The sequence below is a fragment of the Lissotriton helveticus genome, chromosome 9 (assembly GCF_964261635.1).
Source record: "Lissotriton helveticus chromosome 9, aLisHel1.1, whole genome shotgun sequence".
In the NCBI taxonomy this organism is placed as follows: domain Eukaryota; kingdom Metazoa; phylum Chordata; class Amphibia; order Caudata; family Salamandridae; genus Lissotriton; species Lissotriton helveticus.
This window is the reverse complement of record NC_136070.1, coordinates 1,289,351,853-1,289,374,758: the sequence shown is the minus strand read 5'-3', so window position 1 is coordinate 1,289,374,758 and position 22,906 is coordinate 1,289,351,853. Positions and strand designations below refer to the sequence as shown.

General features: G+C 46.1%; 1 protein-coding gene across 1 annotated transcript in view; it reads left to right on the top strand.

Annotated features, from left to right (window-relative positions):
- The window catches only part of LOC144783423 (peptidoglycan recognition protein 3-like), a 173,171-nt gene that overhangs the window by 122,115 nt on the left and 28,150 nt on the right, over nucleotides 1–22,906 (top strand). Inside the window, exon 9 of the mRNA XM_078662409.1 lies at nucleotides 3,594–3,712. Within this exon, the coding sequence (XP_078518535.1) occupies nucleotides 3,594–3,712 (119 nt within the window). The remainder of the gene's footprint in view (nucleotides 1–3,593; nucleotides 3,713–22,906) is intronic.

Sequence of the window (22,906 nt, the reverse complement as noted above, 5' to 3'; positions counted from 1 at the left end):
GCTGATGCGTTTTGGATGCGTTGGAGTTTTTTCTGTAATTTGGCTGTGATTCCGGCGTAGAGGGTGTTTCCGTAGTCGAGTCGACTCGTAACCAGTGCGTGGGTAACAGTTTTTCTTGTCTTGGCGGGGATCCAGTGGAAGATTTTTTTGAGCATACGAAGTATGTTGAAGCAGGAGGATGAAACGGCGTTGACTTGTCTGGTCATCGAGAGTGAAGAGTCTAGGATGAAGCCAAGGTTACGTGCGTGGTCTGTGGGTATGGGTGTTGAGCCCAGATCCGAAGGCCACCATGAGTTGTCCCAGGCAGAGGGGGATGATCCTAGGATGAGCACTTCTGTTTTGTCTGAGTTAAGTTTTAGGCGGCTGTTTTTCATCCATACGGCTACTTCTTTCATGCCTTTGTGAAGATTGGTTTTGGCGGTGTTGGGGTCTTTGGTGAGGGAAAGGATCAGCTGGGTGTCGTCTGCGTAGGAGATGATGTTAAGGTTGTGTTGACGCGCGATGGAAGCGAGTGGACTCATGTAGACGTTGAAGAGGGTGGGACTGAGTGAAGAACCTTGTGGTACGCCGCAGATGACTTCGGTGGCCTCTGATTTGAATGGGGGAAGTCTGACTCTCTGAGTTCTTCCAGCTAGGAACGAGATGATCCAGTCCAAGGCTTTTCCTTTTATGCCGATGTTGCTGAGGCGTTGTATGAGGGTGCTGTGACAAACAGTGTTGAAGGCGGCGGAGAGGTCGAGTAGAATGAGGGCCACTGTTTCTCCGTTGTCTAGTAGTGTTCGGTGTTAGAAAGGCGACCCCGGGGGAGGCAGAAGATGTCTGACTGGCCACCCCTAGGACCACCTCTCCGTTGAGAAGTAGCCGAGCGTTACCGAGAGGCCTCTTGAATGAGGGCTCTCGCCTAGGATCGTACAGCAGAGTAATCACAACACTACAAACGGACACCACACAGGAGGTCAAGTTCTCAAGCTTTTATACGTAATAAAGGTTGCGGGTTCTTGGCCGTATATACAGGCGGATCGAGGGATCCGTAAAGTCTCAAAAAGGGGGGTAAGGTAGCGGGACAGTCTAGCTTCTGGGCGGAGGAAGGGATACCCTGCGCACAGCTCTCAATCCTCGAGCCGGGGGGTTCCGAGAGGTTCGAGCCGCGGCAGCGCCAGCAGGCTTACAAGGTGGTTCAGCGAGGTAGGCCGCGGCAGCGCCAGCAGGCTCTCAGATGGGTTCAGCAAGGTAGGCCGCGGCAGCGCCAGCAGGCTCTTAGATGGTTCAGTAAGGTAGGCCGCGGCAGCGCCAGCAGGCTCTTAGATGCTTCAGCAAGGTAGGCCGCGGCAGCGCCAGCAGGCTCTTAGATGGTTCAGCAAGGTAGGCCGCGGCAGCGCCAGCAGGCTCTTAGATGGTTCAGCAAGGTAGGCCGCGGCAGCGCCAGCAGGCTCTCAGATGGACGTCGGGTTACAGGAAGGATGAGTTCGTCTGGTGTCGGCCGTGACAGCGTCAGTAGGGCTTCCAGTCCAGGATACAACTGCTGTCCTAATCCCGGGCTGGCCCAGATATAGGTCTGGAGGTCTTTGAAGTCCGGACCCTCGTGCCTGGGGGTCAGAGGGGCCGGGATGATGGTGTCCAGACACCCAGCAGGGGGGTGGAGCCAGCGCCCAGGGAGGCCGGAGGGCGATCGATACTAGGCGTCTGGGGACGGTGGGAGGCCCATCGAAACTCCCCTTCCTCCGGGATCTGTCGAGTGGCCACTCGACCACCTGGGTGGCTCTTGGTGCCTCGATGTCGGGGCTTCGCGGGGGCCTGGGCTGGGGCCCAGGCCACGTGGTTGTGACGTGGTGGGTCCAAGATGGAGTCGGGCACGGCCTCGTGCTGAGGTCGTGCTGGGCCTACGCTGGGGTCAGGCCTACGCTGATGGACCGGGATGGTGGCCGGCCCTGTGGTGTCGGGGCGTGCAGGGTTGGGCCGAAGGGGCCGCCCGAGGTCTGGTGGAGGGCGGATATCGTCCTGGGCCCGCCATGCGGGAGGGGTAGGACCACGCCAGGAGGCCGGGTCCAACATTCGGATGTCGTCTGTTGCTGCGATGAGGGCGGTTTCGGTGCTGTGTTTGGCTCGAAAGCCGGACTGTGAGGGATCGAGGGAGTTGTTGGATTCAAGGTAGGCGGCGAGTTGGCTATTGACGGCTTTCTCAATGACTTTAGCAGGGAAAGGGAGGAGGGATATGGGGCGGTAGTTCTTAAGTTCAGAGGGGTCTGCTGTGGGTTTTTTCAGGAGGGCGTTGACTTCGGCGTGTTTCCAGCTTTCTGGGAATGTAGCAGAGTTGAAGGAGCAGTTGATGACCTCACGGAGGTGGGGTGCGATGATGGAGTCTGCTTTGTTGAAGATGTGGTGGGGACATGGGTCGGTTGGCGAGCCAGAATGGATGGAATTCATTAGGCGGATGGTGTCTTCAGTGGTGATTGTGTTCCAGGCGCTGAGGTTGTTAGGGGACGGTTTATCTTTTGAGGGGGGTGGAGAGGATTGTTCGTTGGAACTGTTTTCGAAGCTGTTGTGTATGTCGGCAATTTTGTTGTGGAAGAAGGAGGATAACGAATCGCAGAGATCTTGGGAGGGAGTGATGTCGTTTGAGGCTGTGGGGGGGTTGGTGAATTCTTTGACGATGTTAAATAGTTCTTTGCTGTTATGGGCGTTGTTGGCGAGTCGATTCTTGAATGCTGATTTCTTGGTGGATCGAATCAGCTGGTGGTGTTTGCGGGTGGCTGCCTTGAAGGTGGTCATGTTTTCGGTGGTTGGGTTTTTTCTCCATGTTTTCTCGAGAGTACGGCATAGTTTCTTGGATTTCTTAAGGTCCTCGTTGAACCAGGGGGCTTTTTTGTTGTCTTGTTTGGTGTGATGGTTTTTCAAGGGTGCTAATTCGTCAGCGCTGTGAGTGATCCATTGTTTGAATTTGATGGCTGGCTGACCAGCTTGGCAGCTGACCTGGCCTGGCAGTTCACACAGGACTGTTCCCATGAGGCACAGGGTCAAGACTGATTTGCATATGGCTGGGTCGAAACTGGGTGGTGAAGTGAGCTAAAGAACGATGGATTAAACCCAGATCTGTGACTGGGGGTGATTGTATGCATTGGTCAGGATTACGTCCATCATTTGTTTTTTTGCTTCTTTCGAAGTGTGAAACAAATCAGTTTGTGCTTAAGTTTTTCATTTTATTCTTTTCTTCCTTCTTGAAACAGATAAACACATGCAGCCAACGCGTTTCATCCAATAAATAGGCTTCTTCAGGGCAGTGGTTATCAAGTGTCAATGGTCGTGTATTGAATGAATGACAGCGCTGCACCGAGATTTTAAAATGTATGTTTCACGCTATTTACAAGACCATGGAACCAAACAAATTCAATAACTATAAAGTGTCCAAATATCACAATTCCTTCAAAGATCCTTGTTGGTGATTTTTGTACTTTAATGTGCTTTGCCGTGTTCGGCACCAAAGTCATCTACGCTGCGCCGTGTCCACGCACAAAGACGATGCGCCTCAAAATGGCATTTATGAATCTGGCCCTGTATAGTCACTTTACAATATTCTCATTTTTCATCGTTTGCAGCTTTCTGGTTGGCGAGGACGGCAATGTGTACGAAGGCCGTGGCTGGAGCACGGTTGGGGCTCATGCCCCGTCCATGAACAATAGGTCCATCGGGATCAGCGTCATCGGAAACTTCTCAAGTGAGTGTCTGCTGCGCTTCTTCTTCTTAAAGGGGTCCTGCAGTGAACACAGGAAAACCAGTTCCGTGTGCCCAGTCCTGCTTCTTTAACAATCACAACCATGCCGTTCTAGAATGTTCGCTTGTTTGATGACGTCAGCTGTTTTGAGATCTATCGTGATATCATTCATCGGTGGCTGTTTTAAAGGAACTATCTGCGAAACTGCAATGGTCTAGTTAACCACTCCTGCACAGGTGGCCAACTAGAGCCAAATTTCGGGGGGGGCTGAAAAAGATTTGGGGAGGCTAATTCTTCGAGCCATAGGCAGAGTGGCTGTAAGAAGGGGTGAAAACACAACAAAAGCCTCATTAACAAGTAAATGGTCTTTTAAAGACCTGTGAAGTACTCGGGTGCAACTGCAATTAGACGGTCGCCAGCCCGCGAAGCTGTCTCAGCCCGGGCTGACACACACGACGGGCGGGGATGAAGCCCGGTGAGCCCAATGGGTGTTGCGTGCCTGCTCCTGCACCACCACCAATGATCAATAACAGGAATTCTAGAAGGTTCCTTTGATTGATGATTTCTCTTTGAGGTTTTGAGAACCACCATGAATTCATTCACCAGATGGTTCTTCTAAGTCCCCCCGACACGGAATGATACAAGCCCATGATTCTGATCTTCAGTGAAGCCATGCAGGGGACACACCACCTGGTGGAAGGAATTCCTTGACCATAAAAGCACAATCTAAGCAAGAGGAAAGGAGACATCAGAGGATAACAAGAGGAGGATAGGGGGAGAATGCAGGAGCTAGAGAAGATTGGAGAAGCTCGCGAGTCAGAGAGCCAGAGAGTGTTAATAGCGGCAGCAGCAGTGTTAGCCTTCTCAAGTCCCCAAGACATCCTTTCAATGAATATCTTTCGAAGGGGTGAAGTGAATGAATATTTCACACATATATAGTTAAGAAATATTGACTGATTGTCAGTAATAACTCTGTCCGTAAGATATGGAATGATCCCCTTGTCAGCTTTCTTTGCTATTTTGTCGATATTCAGGGGGCACACGGGGTATCTTGATTCTTCCCACTTGCTCACATAAACTACATTTCTCAGTTCCTCTGTGCTGTCTCTACCTGCTCGTGGAGAGTACACTATTAAAATTAAGGGCTTTCCATCATCTACAGCTGAAGTAAAGGAACAGATACAGCTGCAGCCGAAATACTAATGCGCATATTAACTCTGCGTCAACCTACTATGTTTGACCCAGATTCATGAAGGCTTGCATTGCCGTTGAGTCATTCAAGGTGACGAAAGGCAACACAAGCCCTTAAGTCAGATTTACTAAGCCACACGGAGCAGCCTTGCGTGTCGCTGCGTTGGTCAGATGTTACAGGGGCGGAGTGCGGCTGTTCCCACGGATCCACCCATGGTTTTTGGCAAATTCACAGATGTACTAAGACGTGTAAACCCGGGAATGCTTCAAAGTGGTACGCCTTCCCAAAAGAGATGTAATGAGGAGAACATTTTTTATTTCTCCTCCGTATCTCCTCTTTCTACGTGTGCTGCTTTCTGTAGTACATGTAGGAAGAGAAAAATGCGTATGCAAAATTTCCTAGGCAGTCAAAACTTTCAATTGAAATAAACAAGTGAGAAGACCCAAGGCAAGGACACTAGAATAGCTGTAATGGATTTGCTAAAAACAAAATTTTTAATATATAAAAACAATATAATTTAAAAGAACCATATGGTGGATCAATAGTAGTTCAACCTATATGATACAGTAATAAAAATTACATATACGCAATACATTTGAAGGCATAATACAGTTTAAAATTATAGAGACAACACTAATAGGGTCTCCGACAGATGCAAACAATACAGTACTCGACGCGCGTTTCGGCGAATTAACGCCTTCTTCAGGAGCCACAGAGCAATCTGAAATTATATAGAAAAACATAACATAAGATACAATTCTCGGCGTGGCAGCAGTTATAGTGTCTAAAATACCTAAATATACATACATTACATGTCAATGAGGGTTATTTATAAACCATTATTACAACAACTATTACATTGCCTTAAGTACTTGGGTCTACATGCTTTAACTTTGTCCATTTTGTGTCCGTTAATAGACATCTATAAGGATATAATGTGGGAGTACATGGAACCATTGGTCATTTCTCAGGCTGTTGATATCATAATAAATCACATTGTTGATAAAGAGTATAGACATTTGCCCGTTTTTGATTATTGATTTACTACCTACTTACATCATAAAGACCAGTGATTGGTTCGGAAAATGCTCTTAGTAAAAGAAGGTATTCCGTGTTGAATCTGGGCGGGGAAAAAATATATATCGTCATTCCAATATTCCCCCCAAAACTTTTTTTAAAAGTAAAGGTGACTCAGATAAGCAACTACTACACAACGAGACCTAGACTATGAAAGCACATGTAGAAATTCCACCCTTATTTAGGATATTTCGTTTGTTGCTCTTCGTTAGCAAACCTTACTCCCCTTCTTAAATATTAAATGGGGTAGCCGAAATACCTGAGGGTAGTGCTAAATTCAAACAATTGCCTGATTCTCATTCACCAGTAAAATACAGTTGAGAGACCAATCATACCATACTTAATCTCGTGTCCAACATATATAGTAAGGAGTGATCTTCTCAGGTTCCGTCTAGATTGACACGGTGACCTGCGGGGCATAATTAAAACTGCTGTTGAAGTAACCAAAAAGCCAAGATAACAGCTTACAAGGAAGTTTTTAATATAACTGATAGAGCCGATAGGGAACTAAACAGTATATGGGGTACGAAAGGAGTGTGAAAGTTCTCACCTGCTCAATAGATGAGAAAGCCGGATAAAGCTTCCGTGGTGCAAATGATGCGGCGTGCCAGGTGCCGGGTAAAAATCAGCTAACCGATGGATGACGGCTGGTTGAAATAACCTGCCTGGCGGGAAAGGCTGCCTAATGGGAGGGGCTGGCTTCACTATGGGCAGGCTGATAGATATAGACAACAGACTCAGTGGTTCTAGAACCGTGGAGAATTATTGACCGAAAAGGTCTAATAATTATTGTTTGCAGAAATCCAATTGATAGAGCAAGCTTCGCATCGCGACTTGCTCGAGTCAAGAACCTCGCCCGTGTGTAATAAATTAATAAATTGTACGTCTTACTAATCTTTTATTTTCATATTCGAACAAGGTAGAGGAAGCTTGCATACGTGTATTTCTAATACAACTAATAAATGTCTTTAAAATGGCCGCTGCTTAGTAAATGGCTTCTGCGCATGCGTCAGTCACACTCACGTGTCCTGACGTAGTTATAAATTTCTGGAGGGAAAGGGTGCGCATGCGTAATACACAGCTTTTGCAATAACGTGGTACTGCTCGTGCAGTTGCTCTTGTGAGTGTGTATATGTTGCTAACATTTAAACTGCATAGTATATTTTCATAACGATAAGTTCAAAGTACAAAACCAATGATGTGTTTACATACATTTATTTCTATGTATTAATTTGTTCTCGCTTACTTTTCATATACCGCGGGAAATGGGGGTCTGACTGAGCCGGGAACCATCTTGAAGGTCCCTTCTGCGCAGGTCATGAAGTCTGGGGAAGTTCAGCCTCGAACAGTGGAACTCAGCCAGCTGGGCAAGATGCTCCTGAGAAAATGACCTGCGACCCAGCAGGACGGAGTCATGTGTGCCCATATTGAAACAATTGTATTCTCTTCATTGTATTCCACTGGACTTTCTCATGAGAACCCCAATCTCGCTAGGCGGTACCCAGAAATGCAAAGTAGGCCTCCAAATAGTCTACTCTGATTGGTGTGTTACCCAAAGCCTACCTTAGGACCAATCCAAATTGAGGGATTCTGACACTTTGCAACATTGGGGGGGTGGTACACCGTCCCAGAACAGTATAACTACCCTGGGTTTACCTAGGGAAATTGTCCGACTTGTCTGGTTTAGCTGACCTGTCACTGACCCAACGCACTCAATAGGTGACTGAAGATACAGAGCACTGCGGAGCACTCTGTCCGAAATTGACCATAGACTAAGGTTTTACTAAACCTTAAAGTGCTGGCGGAGCACTTTGCTGGGAGTTCGCTGACCCAATCGGGGTCTTGATCGATAGCTGCAGAGAGGGTGCAGCGCAGGCGTTGCTTCCGAACTGCGGGTGCTGGTCCTGTCCTGAGGGTCCTGTCCGAGAGGTCCTGTCCTGATTCCTAATCTGAGGGTTTCCTGTCCTGTCCTGGGTGTCCATTCTGCACCTGCTGTCCATTGAGGGGTATCCTTCCTTGAGGGTTTCCTGTCCTTAACTGACCCGTGGCCAGGGTTTAGTTTTCACACCAGTCTAGGTAAATATCACTCTGAATCTTGCACCTTCCTGAATTTCTGTCTTTTGCTTTAATAAAGACATACCTTTGCATATGTTAATTTTCCATGCTTTTCCGCAACCATTGAATTATAAAGTCATTTGCATTGGTTTCATAACGTGTTTCTATGTTACCCTACCTGTTAGTAATTATATTTTGCATTGCAGTTTGTCATTTCCTGATATGGTCTAGGACCTCCTTACTTAATTTGTCTAAAGAACTTTTGCCTTAAAGCATAGCGTGTCTCTCTTCATAGACTCTCCTATAGATGTAAATGTCCCGAACTCCTGTCTTATTCCCTTGAAATAAATCTAGAATACCAGTCCTAATCAAAGCCTATCGCATCTTTAGAAATTCATCTTAAACGTTCTAATTCCTGATCCTTTATTTTAAGTGTGTCCGGATTCCATTAGTCTATAAATGGTTGCTCTGACTTATTTTCTATTCAGCTATGTACTTTCTGTTATTCTGATTATCGATTGCTTAATTACTGTGAATTTGATTATTTCTGAAATTTACTAAATTAGATAAAGACTTTAAAACTTCCAGTTGTCCGTGGTCATTTTACAAAAGGTATTGAATGTTAGTTGTTGGGTTTGTATTTTGCTGCCTTTCCTTTTACAGCTAGCTCCCTGATCCATTGTGGTCATAGGTACCCGTGTCGGTGGATGGTAAGTCGGGTACACTGAAGAATAACGAAAGGGACTCACTAATATCTGATAGCAGAGCGTGAGGTCATCTGATCAATGTATATGGTGATTTGAAATATATGGGCCCGAAGCCAGAAGTGGCGAAATTATTGGTCGGGTGACCCGCGCGCTCTATCAGTATTTTCTGGTAAGCAGAGGATGGTTAGGGAATAGTTAAAGGTTAGGTAGGACTAGTTAGGCTAAGTCAAGTCGGTAGCTGCTAGTATATTGATGCTGCTATAAGAGCGGCCATTTCGAGGGACCTGATCAATCTCTTGAGAATGCGCTGTGTTTGAAATTTATGAATTGTTTCAAAATTGTTATTCTTGTTCTTATATTGTTATATGTATTAATCCATGCGTACGTAAAACGTGCTGTTCAGTGTTGTCGGAACTCCCCGGGGAATTGAATAGGCAAGTGGTGAATAGAATCCATTGCCTTGAGGTCGCAGGCTCAAGGAAAGTTAGGTGCAGGTTAGGTAAAACCAGGAAGCACTAACTAGGGTTTTTCTGAATACATGTGTGAATAAATGTTAGTAACGAGGTTCATTGGCAAAATTCCCATAGTGGCGTAACCTAATAAGGGTCACATCGGAAGAGTAGCAGGTTCATCGGAGCTTGGGTGAAAGCAAAGGGGTCCGCTGGGAAACCTCAGACTCGGATATATCCCGGAAAAGAGTGGATGGGTCTAGGGAAGTAACAGGTTCACTGATGCTAGAGTGAAGGGTAGGCGGAAGAGATCTACCCGCAGCGTGTGAAAAGTAAATGGAAGTAGTTTACTTGCAGTAAAAGAAATCTTTACTGTCTAGACACTTGAGCACTGTGGCGAATGTGTATTCATTGTTAAATATACCAAGCACTAGCACTTTAGAAAGAAAGAAAGTTTCCGTTACCTTGTGAAGGGAGGGAGTCAGTCGCGAAGCGCCTCTGACGTCACTCCGTGCCGCGCTGGGATTGGTAGAAACAGCGGGCGGGTAGCGGGGCTGGAATTGTGAAGGAGGGGTGAGCGCCGAAGCGTGAGAACTGTCTCGCGAAAAAGGCCGCGCACCCATTGGCCGAAAATATATGAACGCGTGCACCCATTGGTCGCACGGAATTGCAAAACGCATTCTGATTGGAGGGAATTTGTAAACAAAGTTAAGCGTATAAATCGTATGTGGCACTCGTATTCTCCAGAAACTAGACCCGATCCAAGAAACCAAGGGTTTGAAAGGGATCAGTGGAAAGCTAATAGATACGATATTATGTACAGAACTAAGAGAAAAATGTCTCTTGTAAATAAGGTAAAGAATTACTTTAAAAAGGACAAGCCGATTAAAACTAGAGAGGGCATTGTTATTCCACCACCAAATACTCCCGCCTCTTTCATGATGTTTGACAGAGGTTACAATACGTGTGTGTGGATAGAAAATTGGGTGAAGTACACGGAAGACGACGGAATAATGGCCTTTCCGTTAGAAGGTACCTTTAATGGTAGAATCCTATTCAATTTAAGAACCCGAATGAATGAATTACATCCCAGACCAAGACTAACGCAGTATGAGGCATTAGAGGAGTGGGAGATTGAGGCTTTCCAAAGAGAGAAGCCCCGAATGGACAAAGGGCTGACAAAGTATTACCCAAAACTGAGGCAAGAATCCCGAGATAAAAAGATGAAACAATGGAGACAGAGCATGATTGTTGAAGGACTGTTTCCCATGATCCCAGCAGAAGATCCTCCTGGGGGGGGGAAAAGAACAGAAAAGACTAAACATTGGGGGCCCCTGGGAGAGTCAGATGACGAATTGTTAGATGACATGTGCATGAGAAGTCCGCCTCCTTATAATGAGGGACACCGACCTTCGAGTGCAGGAGATATTCCCCGGAGACCCCTACAAAGGGAAGAGGTCAGGTCCGCAAGTGTAGGAGGAGATTACATAATTCCTCCTTATACTGAGAATCTAGGACCCATAGAACCCAGAAGTATTTACCCCAGGAGACCGGTAGGTGGAGAGACAGGATATTCACGTGAAGGAGAGTTTTTCCCTCGTCCCCCTTATGGAGGAGAGGTGAGGTCCGTAGGTTCAGGAATGCCGTTATTACAGCCCCAGAATGAGGAAGATCCAAGAATCCTAGGCACAGGAAGTCTGTTTCCGAAGCCTAACTATGGCGGAGGGCCGAGTGAGACTCATCCCACAGCCCCGAGTTATGCTCCCATTCTGACCCCGCAGGTGTTACATGGAAACTCCTTGGACAGGTTATTAGAAGAGAAAGAGCGAGAAGCGCTGGGGAATCAGCGAGCTGAAATAATACGGAAAATGTCACAGCTAAATGCAAGTCCTGAAGCCTTGACGATCCCAGTAACAATCGGACCGGTGGTTCCGCTGTACGGGGACCGTCAAGGGACTCCAAAAACTCCTGTAATTACCCCTGTCATTGCACCGACCAGACCAGAACCCTTAATTATAGATGATCAGACCAGTGAGTGCGAGTCGGAGGTCTCGCTGCTAGACCTGCCCATTAGAAAGACTGAGAAAAGGATCCCGAAGCCGCACACGTTTAGTACGAGGGCAATTCAGATGGAATCGACCTCGGGTACTAGGAGTGTCACATTGGTGACTCCTGAAGAAATCGAAAGATGGAGTCAGGAATTGGAAAAGCAAACGTCCCCAACGAAACCTTTAGATCTTTACAAGCTGAGAATAGAAATAGAGGAATTGATGGCAGGAAACGTAGGATTAGACAGATTAAATACCTACTCCGAAGACGAAATGCTGTTTATCTGCAAAAGTCTCACCCGAAATACCCGAGTACTTCATGAAAAACTGACAGACACTGCTGCTAGCATGGGTATAGATATTTCAAGATCGAAACCACTGCAAAAACCCTATAGAGCAGATTTCTCAGACAAAGATTTGGAAAACTTGAATGCTTCAGGGAAAAAAGCACAGGTCAAGGAACTATTGTCAGTATTGCAAAAATGGGGAGATGTGGAAAGGTGGAAAGCCAGATGGGTCAAGAAAAAGGATGAGGCCAGGTCTAGGCAGGCAACTCCCGAATTTTTGCTGAAAGAAGCTGAAAAACCAGAGCAGTTATGCCCTATGCGCGAAGTACCAGGTGGGAAGTATGTGCACGTTCCATGGTCCAGACAGGACATTGTGTCCTTTACTAACGATTTCCCAAAATTGCGCGAAAAACCAGTAGACTGGTACAGACAGGTGGAAAGGTTCGTAAAGGTACAAAAATGCTTGTGGAAAGACCTGGATGGGTTTTTCGACATTGTAGTCCCGGTAGATCTGTGGACCGAGTGTAAAATAGCCATAGCTTGGCCTAGTGAAGAATACCCGAAAGATGGCAACACAGGGGAACCATCGAAAGAAGTGATGAAAAAATATGAACAAGTAATACAGCATTTGAAAGTAAAGGTGCCAGCAAAGGAAACTGATTGGACCAAGATAGATAGAACAACACAGGAAAGAGACGAGACAGTGCACTCCTTTTATGAAAGGCTGTTGCAGGTGTTCAAAACATACAGCGGGATAGACAACATCGAGATGAAGGATATGACACATTTTATTTACAGGTTTGTAAATGGTTTAAGACCCGAAATTTGTCAGTGGATAAAAGATAACAAAATCTGTTGGCATACTAAAAAGATGGATGAGGTCCTGCGGTACGCAAAGTACTGCGAGGACGAGATGGCAGAAAAGAAAAAGGCTCTCAAGGAGAAGGTCATGTGGGCTCAAGTGAAGCTCGCAGAACAGCAGGAAAAACAATTGAGTAAAATGGCCAAAACTACTCAGAACCAAGGTCCTGGGGGTGGGGGAGGAGGCAAGCCCCGGCCTAAAATGAGCAGGGAGGAGGCAATGAAGAAATTTCCCTGCCACCAGTGCGGGGAAATTGGACACTGGCGAAACGAGTGTCCTTATCTGCAGGATGATAACGCCCAAACACCTGATTTAACTCCACAGACGCAGAAAGAAAGACCAAGAAAGACTCAACCACAGGTAAAAACGATTCAGTTGCCTCGAGCACCAAAGCAAGTATTTAAGGGAAAGTCCACGCAGGGTGATGACGTAGAGGTCTGGGAAAGCAATGAGAACAGAAATACAGCAACTTCGCAGTATTTACTAAACGATACCTTCCTTTGTGATGACCAGTACTGACGGGGCCTGAGAGGGGAGGACGAGGAGTGCGTACTTGGCTCCTCCTTGCCGGTAGACCAGTCCGGACCATACATTGAAGGAAAGGTTGACGGAAATGATGTCACTTTTCTGTTGGACACTGGCGCTACCCGTTCTACTGTGAGAACAGTGGACGTTCCAAACCTACCCCTCTCGGGAGAAGCCATCCAAGTAGTGGGTGTATCTAATCAATTGATTAGTACTCCTGTTACCGAGCCCATGGAGATCTCAATTGGAAACTTTAAGGAAATGCATAGATTTGTCGTTTGTGACACCAGTCCAGTAAACTTACTGGGACGTGATTTGCTGTGCAAAATGAATTGTACCATCTTTTGCACACCAAAGGGCGTCGAAATTCAGACCCCAGATTAAGATGGCATTTATAAATTAATGTTAATCAGACCGGACTCAGAAATTAAACGAATGACTATGCAGGATTTGCCCAAAGAACTCCAAGAAACAGTGAAGCCAGAGGTATGGGACTTTACCGGAAAAGATGTAGGATTAATGAAAAACGTAGACCCCATACAGATAGCCATCAAGGACAATGCAGTATATCCTAATACTAAACCCTACAGAATGAATGCAGAAGTGAGAGCAGGTGTTGCCCTAGAAATACAAAAATTGCTAGAAGGAAACATCATACAGGAAGTAATGAGTAGCCCATGCAACTCACCGATTATGGGCATCAAAAAGCCTAGTGGCAAGTACAGAGTAGTGCAGGACCTAAGAAAGGTAAACAAGATAGTGATTCCTTGCTGCCCAATTGTCCCGAACCCAGCAGTGATTCTGTACCAGATTCCCTGGGATGCTGAGTGGTTCACTGTGATAGACCTATGTCATGCATTCTTTTCCATTCCCTTGCATCCAGACAGCAAATTTCTTTTCTCATTTGCCTTCAACAGTCACGTGTATGTCTGGAACAGGGTCCCCCAGGGGTACACAGAGAGCCCCTCTATCTTTAATCAGATCTTGAAAAAATGCTTGGAAACTTTGGTCTTACCTGGAAATTCTGTCTTGGTGCAATACATTGACGACCTCTTGGTGGCGTCCAAAAGTCATAGGGACTTTGTGATTGACACCATTGCCCTGCTGAATCACCTGAGTGAAAAGGGACATAAAGTGGCCCCTGAAAAATTACAGTTCTGTGCAAAATCAGTGAAATATCTGGGCCACCAGATAGAGAAAGGCATCAGGAAAGTAACATCAGAAAGAGTGAGGATAATTCAAAAGATGCAGTTACCCCGTACTCAGAAAGAAATCAGAATGTTCCTTGGAGTGATAGGATACTGCAGGCAATGGATTGTGGGATTTGCGGTCCTAGCTAGGCCCTTGATAAAAATGACCAAGAGAGGAACACCGGATATCATACAATGGGATGAGGAAAGCTTAACAGCCTTCACCAAATTACGAGATTGTCTGTGTACAGCCCCTGCGTTGGGAATGCCAGACTATTCCAAGGAATTTGCCCTGTTCTGTGACACTCGCGATAATTGCGCGTTGGCAGTTCTAACCCAAGAACATGGCACAACCAGAAGGCCTGTGGCATATTTCTCTGCCACCCTGGATCCAGTGGCTGCTGGATTACCAGGATGTCTGAAAGCAGTAGCTGCTACTTGCACAAGTTTAGAGCAGAGTGAATCCATTGTCATGGGACATCCTGTAACTGTGTATGTTCCACATGGAGTGGTAATTTTGTTAACAAGAACGAAAACTCAGTATCTCACCCCTAGTCGGCTGACTAAATACGAGAGGATTCTCATGGGTGCTGCAAATATAACAATTGTCAGGTGCAACATTCTGAACCCCGCTACTCTGCTTCCTGATTCAATGAATATGGAAAATGGGGAGGAAGATGAGCATAACTGCATTGATTTAACAGAATTTAGCACAAAGCCACGCCCAGACATTAAAGAAACACCTTTGCCTAAACATGACTTGGAATTTTTTGTGGATGGTTCATGCCTAAGACATGAACAAGGAGGCCTGAGTGCTGCCTATGCGGTAGTCTCCTTAACCAAAATTGAAGAGGCAGGTTATCTATTTGAAGTAAAGTCTGCACAAGTAGCCGAATTGATCGCTATGATGAAAGCTTGCAAATTGGGGAAAAACGTACGCCTAACAGTGTATACTGACAGTCAGTACTGTTTTGGAGTTGTGCATGACTTTGGCCAATTATGGCTACAGAGGGAGTTCCTGACTTCATCAGGTACCCCTATTTGAAATGGAAAAGTTGTTCAAGACCTTTTAGAGGCAATCCAGTTACCAAAGGAACTGGCAGTGGTCAAATGTGCTGCCCATAAGAAGGACTTTGACCCTGTATCTTTGGGAAATGATTTTGCTGATCGAGTGGCAAAATTATGCGCCAGGGATCGATATATCATAAATCCAAAACGGGGAGGGCCTGGAACCAGCTGCCAACTTCGAGTGTTTGAAGAAGTGCCTACATGGGATGAAGTGAGAGAATGGCAGCAGGCGGCACCCTGGCAAGAGAGAGAGAAGTGGAAGGAAGACGGGTGTAGACCAAGACGTGAGGATGGTGTCATCTTGGGCCCAAATGGTATGCCTGTGTTACCCAGACACTTGCTTGGCACAATGGCGAGATTGATACATGAGGGATCACACATTGGTAGGGACGCCATGATTCTGGTATTCCAACAGACTTGGTATAGTAAAAAGTTCAGGAAGGTAGCAGAGTCCCTCTGCCAGAGGTGCCTGTCATGTCAAAAGATGAACCCAGGCAAGAGAACAATAGTGGAACTAGGGAAAATTGGGAGGTCGGCGGGTCCCTTTGTAAGAGTACAAGTTGATTTCATCACCATGCCACGTTGTGAAGGGAAGCGTTATGTCCTTGTGATTGTCTGCCTATTTTCAAAGTGGGTGGAAGCTTACCCTACTCCCCAAAGTGACGCACTGACAGTAGCAAAGTGTTTACTAAAAGAACTGATACCTAGATTCGGGGTTCCAGTCACTATTGAATCAGATAAAGGCCGACATTTTCAGAATGAGGTAATCGACCAACTCTGTAAGGCATTTGGGATCTCGCAAAAACTCCACTGTGCATATCGACCAGAGGCATCTGGAGTAGTGGAACAAATAAACGGGACTATCAAAACAAGACTAGCGAAATTGTGTGATTCATCTGGCATGACCTGGGTAAAGGCCCTGCCTCTGGTTCTGATGGGACTCCGAAGCATTCCAGACCGAAAGACAGGCCTGAGCCCTCATGAAATCTTAATGGGAAGAGTGATGAGACAAGCATGGGTACCAGGAAGCAAACTGTTGAGTATTACTGATGATTTGGTGCTTGAATACTGCAAGAGATTAGGTGACCAAGTGCGTTATATCTCTCGCCAGATCGAAATAGACGCCGTCGCCAATCCAACGACTCCTCTCCACAAACTGGTTCCCGGAGACTGGGTCAAAATAAAGAAGCACACTCGGTCGAGCTGCCTGGAACCGAGGTGGGGAGAGAAGCGACAAGTGATCCTGGTAACGACCACAGCAGTGAAGTGTGCAGGTGTTCCCCATTGGATCCACGCCAGCCACACCCAGAAGGTACAACCAGACAAAAAGCCTGGAGAAGAAGACGGTCCAGCAGAGGGGCCTGCAGAAGCAAGACCCGAAGTAACTGACGACGTACAGCCCAGTACCAGTCAAGCTGAGGGGTCCGCAGACGTTGGTCCAGGAGTAGTTGATGACGAGCTACCAAGAGTCCAGCCTGCTGAAGGGTTCCCAAAGGTTGGTCCAGAAGTAGCTGATGACGAGCTGTCAAGCATATGGCCAGATGAGTGGATACCAGTGATTGACCTTACCGAAGACCCCATCAGAACAAGCGAACGAATTTGGAAAGGTAGAGAGTGGAATAGAGAGGAAAAGCAAGGCACAGGCGAAGAACCTCAGGGTATTGAGATTCACATCAAAACTGAGGAAGGAGAAGGGCAGACAGGGACAGAACAAGTGATCGATACTCCTCCACTGACTCCTGATATCGAAAAGGGACAGATTAGACCTAGTAAAGAGATTCGAGCTGTGGTAAATAAATAAATAATACCTCTCTTTTTAAATGCATAAATGAATAACAGATAGCTCAATAAAATAAGAGTCAAGATTCGAGGTAGTAGGAGTTTGCAGGTTTATTACAGCATAAGGGACAGGAACAGGACAACCTGCACAGGAATAGGATGGCAGCGCTGCCGGGGGCAGAATCGGGACAAGGAGTAACTTTTCAATAACAGTGCACGATCATATATACATAACGCAAACACATAGCATTACATTGCAATAGGCGTAGCAGTGGGTGTGGTCAATAGCAGTCGCGAAAGATAAGGGTGAAAGATGGGTGTAACAGAGGCGTATACATAGACATGTGATGCAAACGTAACAGAATATGTCATGAATGGGGCGGAAACATGGAGGGGGCTACCTAAGGAGCCGGGACCTCTGACCTAATGGTGCGCGCAAACTGGCGATGACGTGTTACTAGGAGAAGCTGGGGGCTTCGAACTCTGTGCTAGGAGCAGAGACTGAAGTCTGGAGAGTCAGGGCGACATGTACCTAAGCAGTATCTAGTATCTGATGTTTAGAGAACATGTTGATATGAACTAAGAGTCAGGAGGGGAGAGGCTAACGGACTCTAAGACTGGAGCATGCATTATTCTATATGTAGTGCGTGATGAAGAATATTAAATGACCATTAAAATGCAGTATTTCTCTAACGTGGAGACGTAAAGGCTAGACAATGACGGAAACTATTGATGCAGTTCAGTAGCTTTAGGAATGCAGAGAAGGAGGACTGAACTGATAACTGGAATCATAACATACTCTTGGCAGACTCAGAGGCAGAGCCAGGCTGAGCCAGGCACTGCGAGGCAGGAAGTAAGTGAAGGGTCGAGGATACAGGTGGGGGCTGTATCGCTCCTCAGCGAGGCTTCAGGAGACAGGAGCTGAATCTGGTGTCCGGGCCCTTTTGAGGCCTAGAAACGGGGACTTTACAATGGAATAACGTGCACACTGAGAAACGTGGCAACGTAGCTTTACATAGGCCTGATATTCGTAGTATTCACGAGAACTGGAAACTGACATACTAGAGGTGGACACAACTGTAATTGCGTCATTAATCGAACATAGGGAATACATATGCATATTAATCATGCACAGATAACATATGATGGATGACGCGTAGGGACACAGAACATGGCAAAATTTACTTTTCCACATTCCCTCCTTGTCACTACGTTTCCATCAGGAAACATCAATATTCATGATACCGTCTATCATTTCATACAGTATCATTTGCTCGTCTCGAATTATCCTGGAACGGGATTTAGAACGGGACTTGGGACTAGGAATACAAGAGGTAGCACAAATGCCGCAAATCGCAGGGCCACATTGTATACAGAGGCAGCAGCTGAATATGATCGCTACTGCAATACCTAGAAAGGACAAGACTTTCCATCCCCAAGCGGAAATTATATTCCAGAACCAACCGGACCATGTCCAGGTGCCTGGATCTTGGTGTAACAGATGGGCAATTTTATGGAGTCTGGTTATAGCTGAATAAACAGACGGCGCGTTATTTGGAATGAAAATGCAGCAACTAGATCCGATGACTCTACAGGCCCCGCCCCTATCGGCCAGTATGACGTCAAGGACGAGACGATTCTGTAAAACGACAAATCTCATAGCAGATTGCTCTTCAGTTAAGTTACCTAGAGCAGAGGCAGTCTCATTGACTACTACTTCAAGGGTTCTGGTTAACCTACGGATTAGCTTACTATTCTGGATAGGTCCTATAAAGAAGAAGAAACCTCTATTGAAATCTGTATACTGTTCTAGAGCAGTTTCAGTATAATCGACAATGGGGGACTCCCTTCTATGTCTAAGGTGTACTAGATGTGTGTTTCTATGATAATCAGATGGGGCTAGGAAAACTGGTGGCAGTAAGAAGGCAATGTAACAGGTTCCCTCCCAATCGAGGGGCAGACGAACATATGCGGTCTGACCACAAATAAAATAAGAATGGCGTGAAGCTTTGAAAATAGATTTCCCACTGTCACTATATTTGACAATAGTAGTACAATCGCTATGTCCTACATGTACGGAACCATTATTTCTAACACATAATTCGCCTTTGACTGGTAGTACTGAAATAGCAGGTAAGTCTGGAGTGGAATCAGACTGAACATTCAGGACCATGAAATTCGAAGAATAATTACCTAAGTTGTAAACTTCGTTTTCTAGATCTAACCCTGTTCTGTGGGGAAGACCTTGCTTGTCTGGGAAACATGTACTGTTAAGAAAAGACATATCTGTTGAGGATGACGTTAACGTGGACCATGCTCCACACGAACCATTATGTGAAAATGGATAAGGAAAAAGTGGCAGAACTCCCTTCGGTGTCTGGAAAGGGGGGAGTCGACCACACACCCAACAATTTGTGGCATTGCTGGTCTGGTGTGAATAATGTAACATGCGGATGAAAGAATTATTACGCATAGCGAGGCGGTAAGAGAGTTCATGAGGAGGCAGATCACTAAACGTGTGCTCTACTGTAGCATTAGAAGACTCATTTATATGAGAAACTGGAAAATACAGGTAAAATGCATAACTGGTGCAGGAAATCATAACACTGAGAAATAAAACGAAACATAGAAAAACGATACATCGGATTGAGTTTTGACTAACTCTCTCACTATGGGGGTCTATTTTATACATGTCAGAAACAGTCTAACCGTTTCACCTAGGGGAGGACTTAGACAATCAAACTGGCTGACTTATTTTACTAGACCTTAACTTGAGTTTATACTCCTGTTGCGGAGTTTCCTCTAACAGGGAGGGTGCAGTAACATTGTCTTTTGCGGGACAGTCCTTAAGAATAGTACTTTGGAAGTCTTTAGAATCCTGGGAAATGTTCTTTGAGACTGGCTTCAATCCATAAAATTTCTTTATATGCGAAAGATGCACCCAGCCTTTGCGTCCCTCCAACTTCACGGCTGTACGGGTGGCCAGGAGGACCTGTCGGGGCTCCTTCCAGCGAGGCTCCAGCGGACTTGAGCGGTCGAAATTACGCACTAGGACCATGGATCCTGGAACAATTTCATGCGGTGCCACCTCGGTATTGTCTGGAAATGCGGCGGCAACCTGTGAACGACAAGAGTTGAGGGCAGACATCAAGGAAGCTAGGTAATCTGTCAGCATATTACTTGAAACATCGGTAATACTTCGGGGTCTAGGTGTACCCCACATATTTGGGGGGCGGCCGAATACGACCTCGTACGGGGACAGACCTGATCTGGAATGTGCGACCATGCGCATGTAGAACAGAGCAACTGGCAGAGCTACTAGCCAGTCTACACCTTTCTCTTGACAGACTTTTGCAATACGGATTTTCAAAGTCTGATTATGTCTCTCTACGAGACCGGCTGCTTCAGGATGGCGTACACAATGGAACTTCCACTGGTATCCTAACAATAGGGAAACGTGCTTCATGAGTTCAGATGAGAATGGCTGGCCGTTGTCAGAATATACGACTCTAGGGAGTCCGTAACGGGGGAAGAACTCACGAACCAACTGCTTGGCAGTGGTCGCGGCTGTGTAATCTGGGACTGGATATGCCTCCGTCCACCTGGACAAAGCGCATACAACTACAAGGACATACTTGAAACCTCGACATCGCTCCATCTGAATGTAATCCATCTGGAGGACTTCAAAAGGGTGGTCAGGGGGCTGGAATCCACCTTGTTCCACCGGGACACTTTTACCTGGATTAAACTGGCAACATATCATACAGGTACGGACTTTCTGCTTGGCTGCAGCTCGTAAATGCTTGTTGAACCAAATATTCTGGATACTGTCTAACATAGCTTTTTCTCCTAAATGTGCTGGACTATGTGCGGTATTAATAATGACTTGAACCATAGAGTCGGGGAGAAACCATGTGGCTCTACCCTTTGTTACCCATCCCTGACCTGTCTGGACCCCTCCTTGTTCAGACCATTTCTTGATTTCATCGGGAGTAGCATGTAACTGGATATCTATGACATCTTGAGTAGGGTCTTTAACTGTCATACAGGTAGTTGGATCTGGAGTGTATGTCGGTGTCTTATTTACTGGAACGTCTGGTGTCTGAGCTGTAAGCTTGGCTGTGCGATCTGCTAGATCATTACCCTGGGAAATAATGTCAGTAACTTTCGTATGTGCTTTGCATTTCATGATAGCAATGGATGTCGGTAAATGTATTGCATCTAACAGAGCCTGAATGAGGAGACCATGCTGAATCTTGGTTCCATGAGAAGTCATGAAACCTCTCTCCTGCCAGAGCACTCCAAAGTCGTGTACAACTCCAAATGCGTAACGTGAATCTGTGTAAACATTAACTTTCAGGTTCTTGGCGTGTATACAGGCTTGTGTCAGAGCAACTAGCTCTGCTGCTTGAGCAGACAGGGTGTCAATACGGTGTGTCTCTATAACGTCGGTGTCGGTAGTCACTGCATACGCGGCGACTAGTTCTCCTGTACTTGTTCTCATACATGAACCATCCACATAAAGTGTCAGGTCTGGATCTGGTAATGGAATATCTGTCAGATCTTGTCTTGGCTTTGTCATGATGTTAACTATTTCCACACAGTCGTGTGTGGCAGAATTCGAAGTAACTGATGGTAATAGTGTAGCAGGATTTAAAACATTGCAGCGTCTGATTTCTATGTGTGGCTGGAACAGTGTCAATTCATAACCTGTTAAACGTGCAATTGTCAAATGCTGAGTTTGTGTTCGGTTTAAAAGAACTTCCACGGAGTGTGGAACTTGTACTGTCAGGGAGTGTCCTAAGACTATGGAATCACTTTGTCTGATAGCTAGTGCTGTGGCTGCAACTGACTTGAGGCACGCAGGCAGAGCCTGGGCTACAGGATCTAATGTGCTCGAAAAATAAGCACAGGGCTTGTATTGTCCTGCTTGATCTTGTGTGAGAACAGATAATGCTGTACCTTCGCGTTCTGTGACGAAAAGTGTAAAAGGCTTACTGTAGTTCGGTGTTGCTAGAACTGGAGCTTGGCATAGGGCTTTCTTTAACTCATTGAAACTAAGTGTATGTTCAGATGTCCAAGGGAGGACAGTCGATACGGCTGCCTCCTGTGTCGTTAACTGTATCAGTGGCTTGGCTAGAAATGCATACTGAGGAATCCATTGTCTGCAATAAGAAGTGAGGCCAATAAAAGCACGTACCTCCTTCTGGGTCTTGGGCTGGGGAAGACTCGCTATTAACTGGATACGGTCTGGTGTCAACTGCCTACCCCTCTTGGACAGTAAGTGTCCTAAGTAGACCACTTGCTGGACACAGAATTGAAGCTTCGAAGGGGACACCTTGTGTCCCATCTCAGCAAGGAAATACAAGACTGTAAGTGATGCTCGCTCGCAAGCACATTCAGAACGGGCTGTGATCAGTAGATCATCGACATACTGGAGCAGGGCAGTGTCAGTTGGCATGTGAATGTTGTCTAGTTGTCTCTTGAGTGCTTGACTGTAAATACTAGGACTTTCTGTGAAACCTTGAGGAGCGCGTGTGAACATATAGCTCCTTCCATTTAAACAAAATCCGAAAAGGAACTGGCTGTCTGGATGAATGGGAACACTGAAAAATGCGTTCTTGAGGTCTATGACAGTAAAAAATGAGGCTTCTGAATCAATGGCTGTCAATAGGGAAGAGATATCTGGGACAACTGGGTACTGGGGAATAATACATTTATTAAGTTCTCGGAGATCAATCACTAATCGATATACTGGAGGTGCATTTGGGTCAGTACGTTTCATGACAGGAATGATCGGAGAATTGCATACATTGGAGTCAGTTTCTACAACTACTCCTTGAGCCATGAGCTCGTCAATAATTTTGGATAAGGCTGCTACAGCCTCAGGTGGCAATCTGTACTGTCTGATTCGTGGCAGGACTACACCTGGCTTGAGAGTCACACGATGGGGTGTGA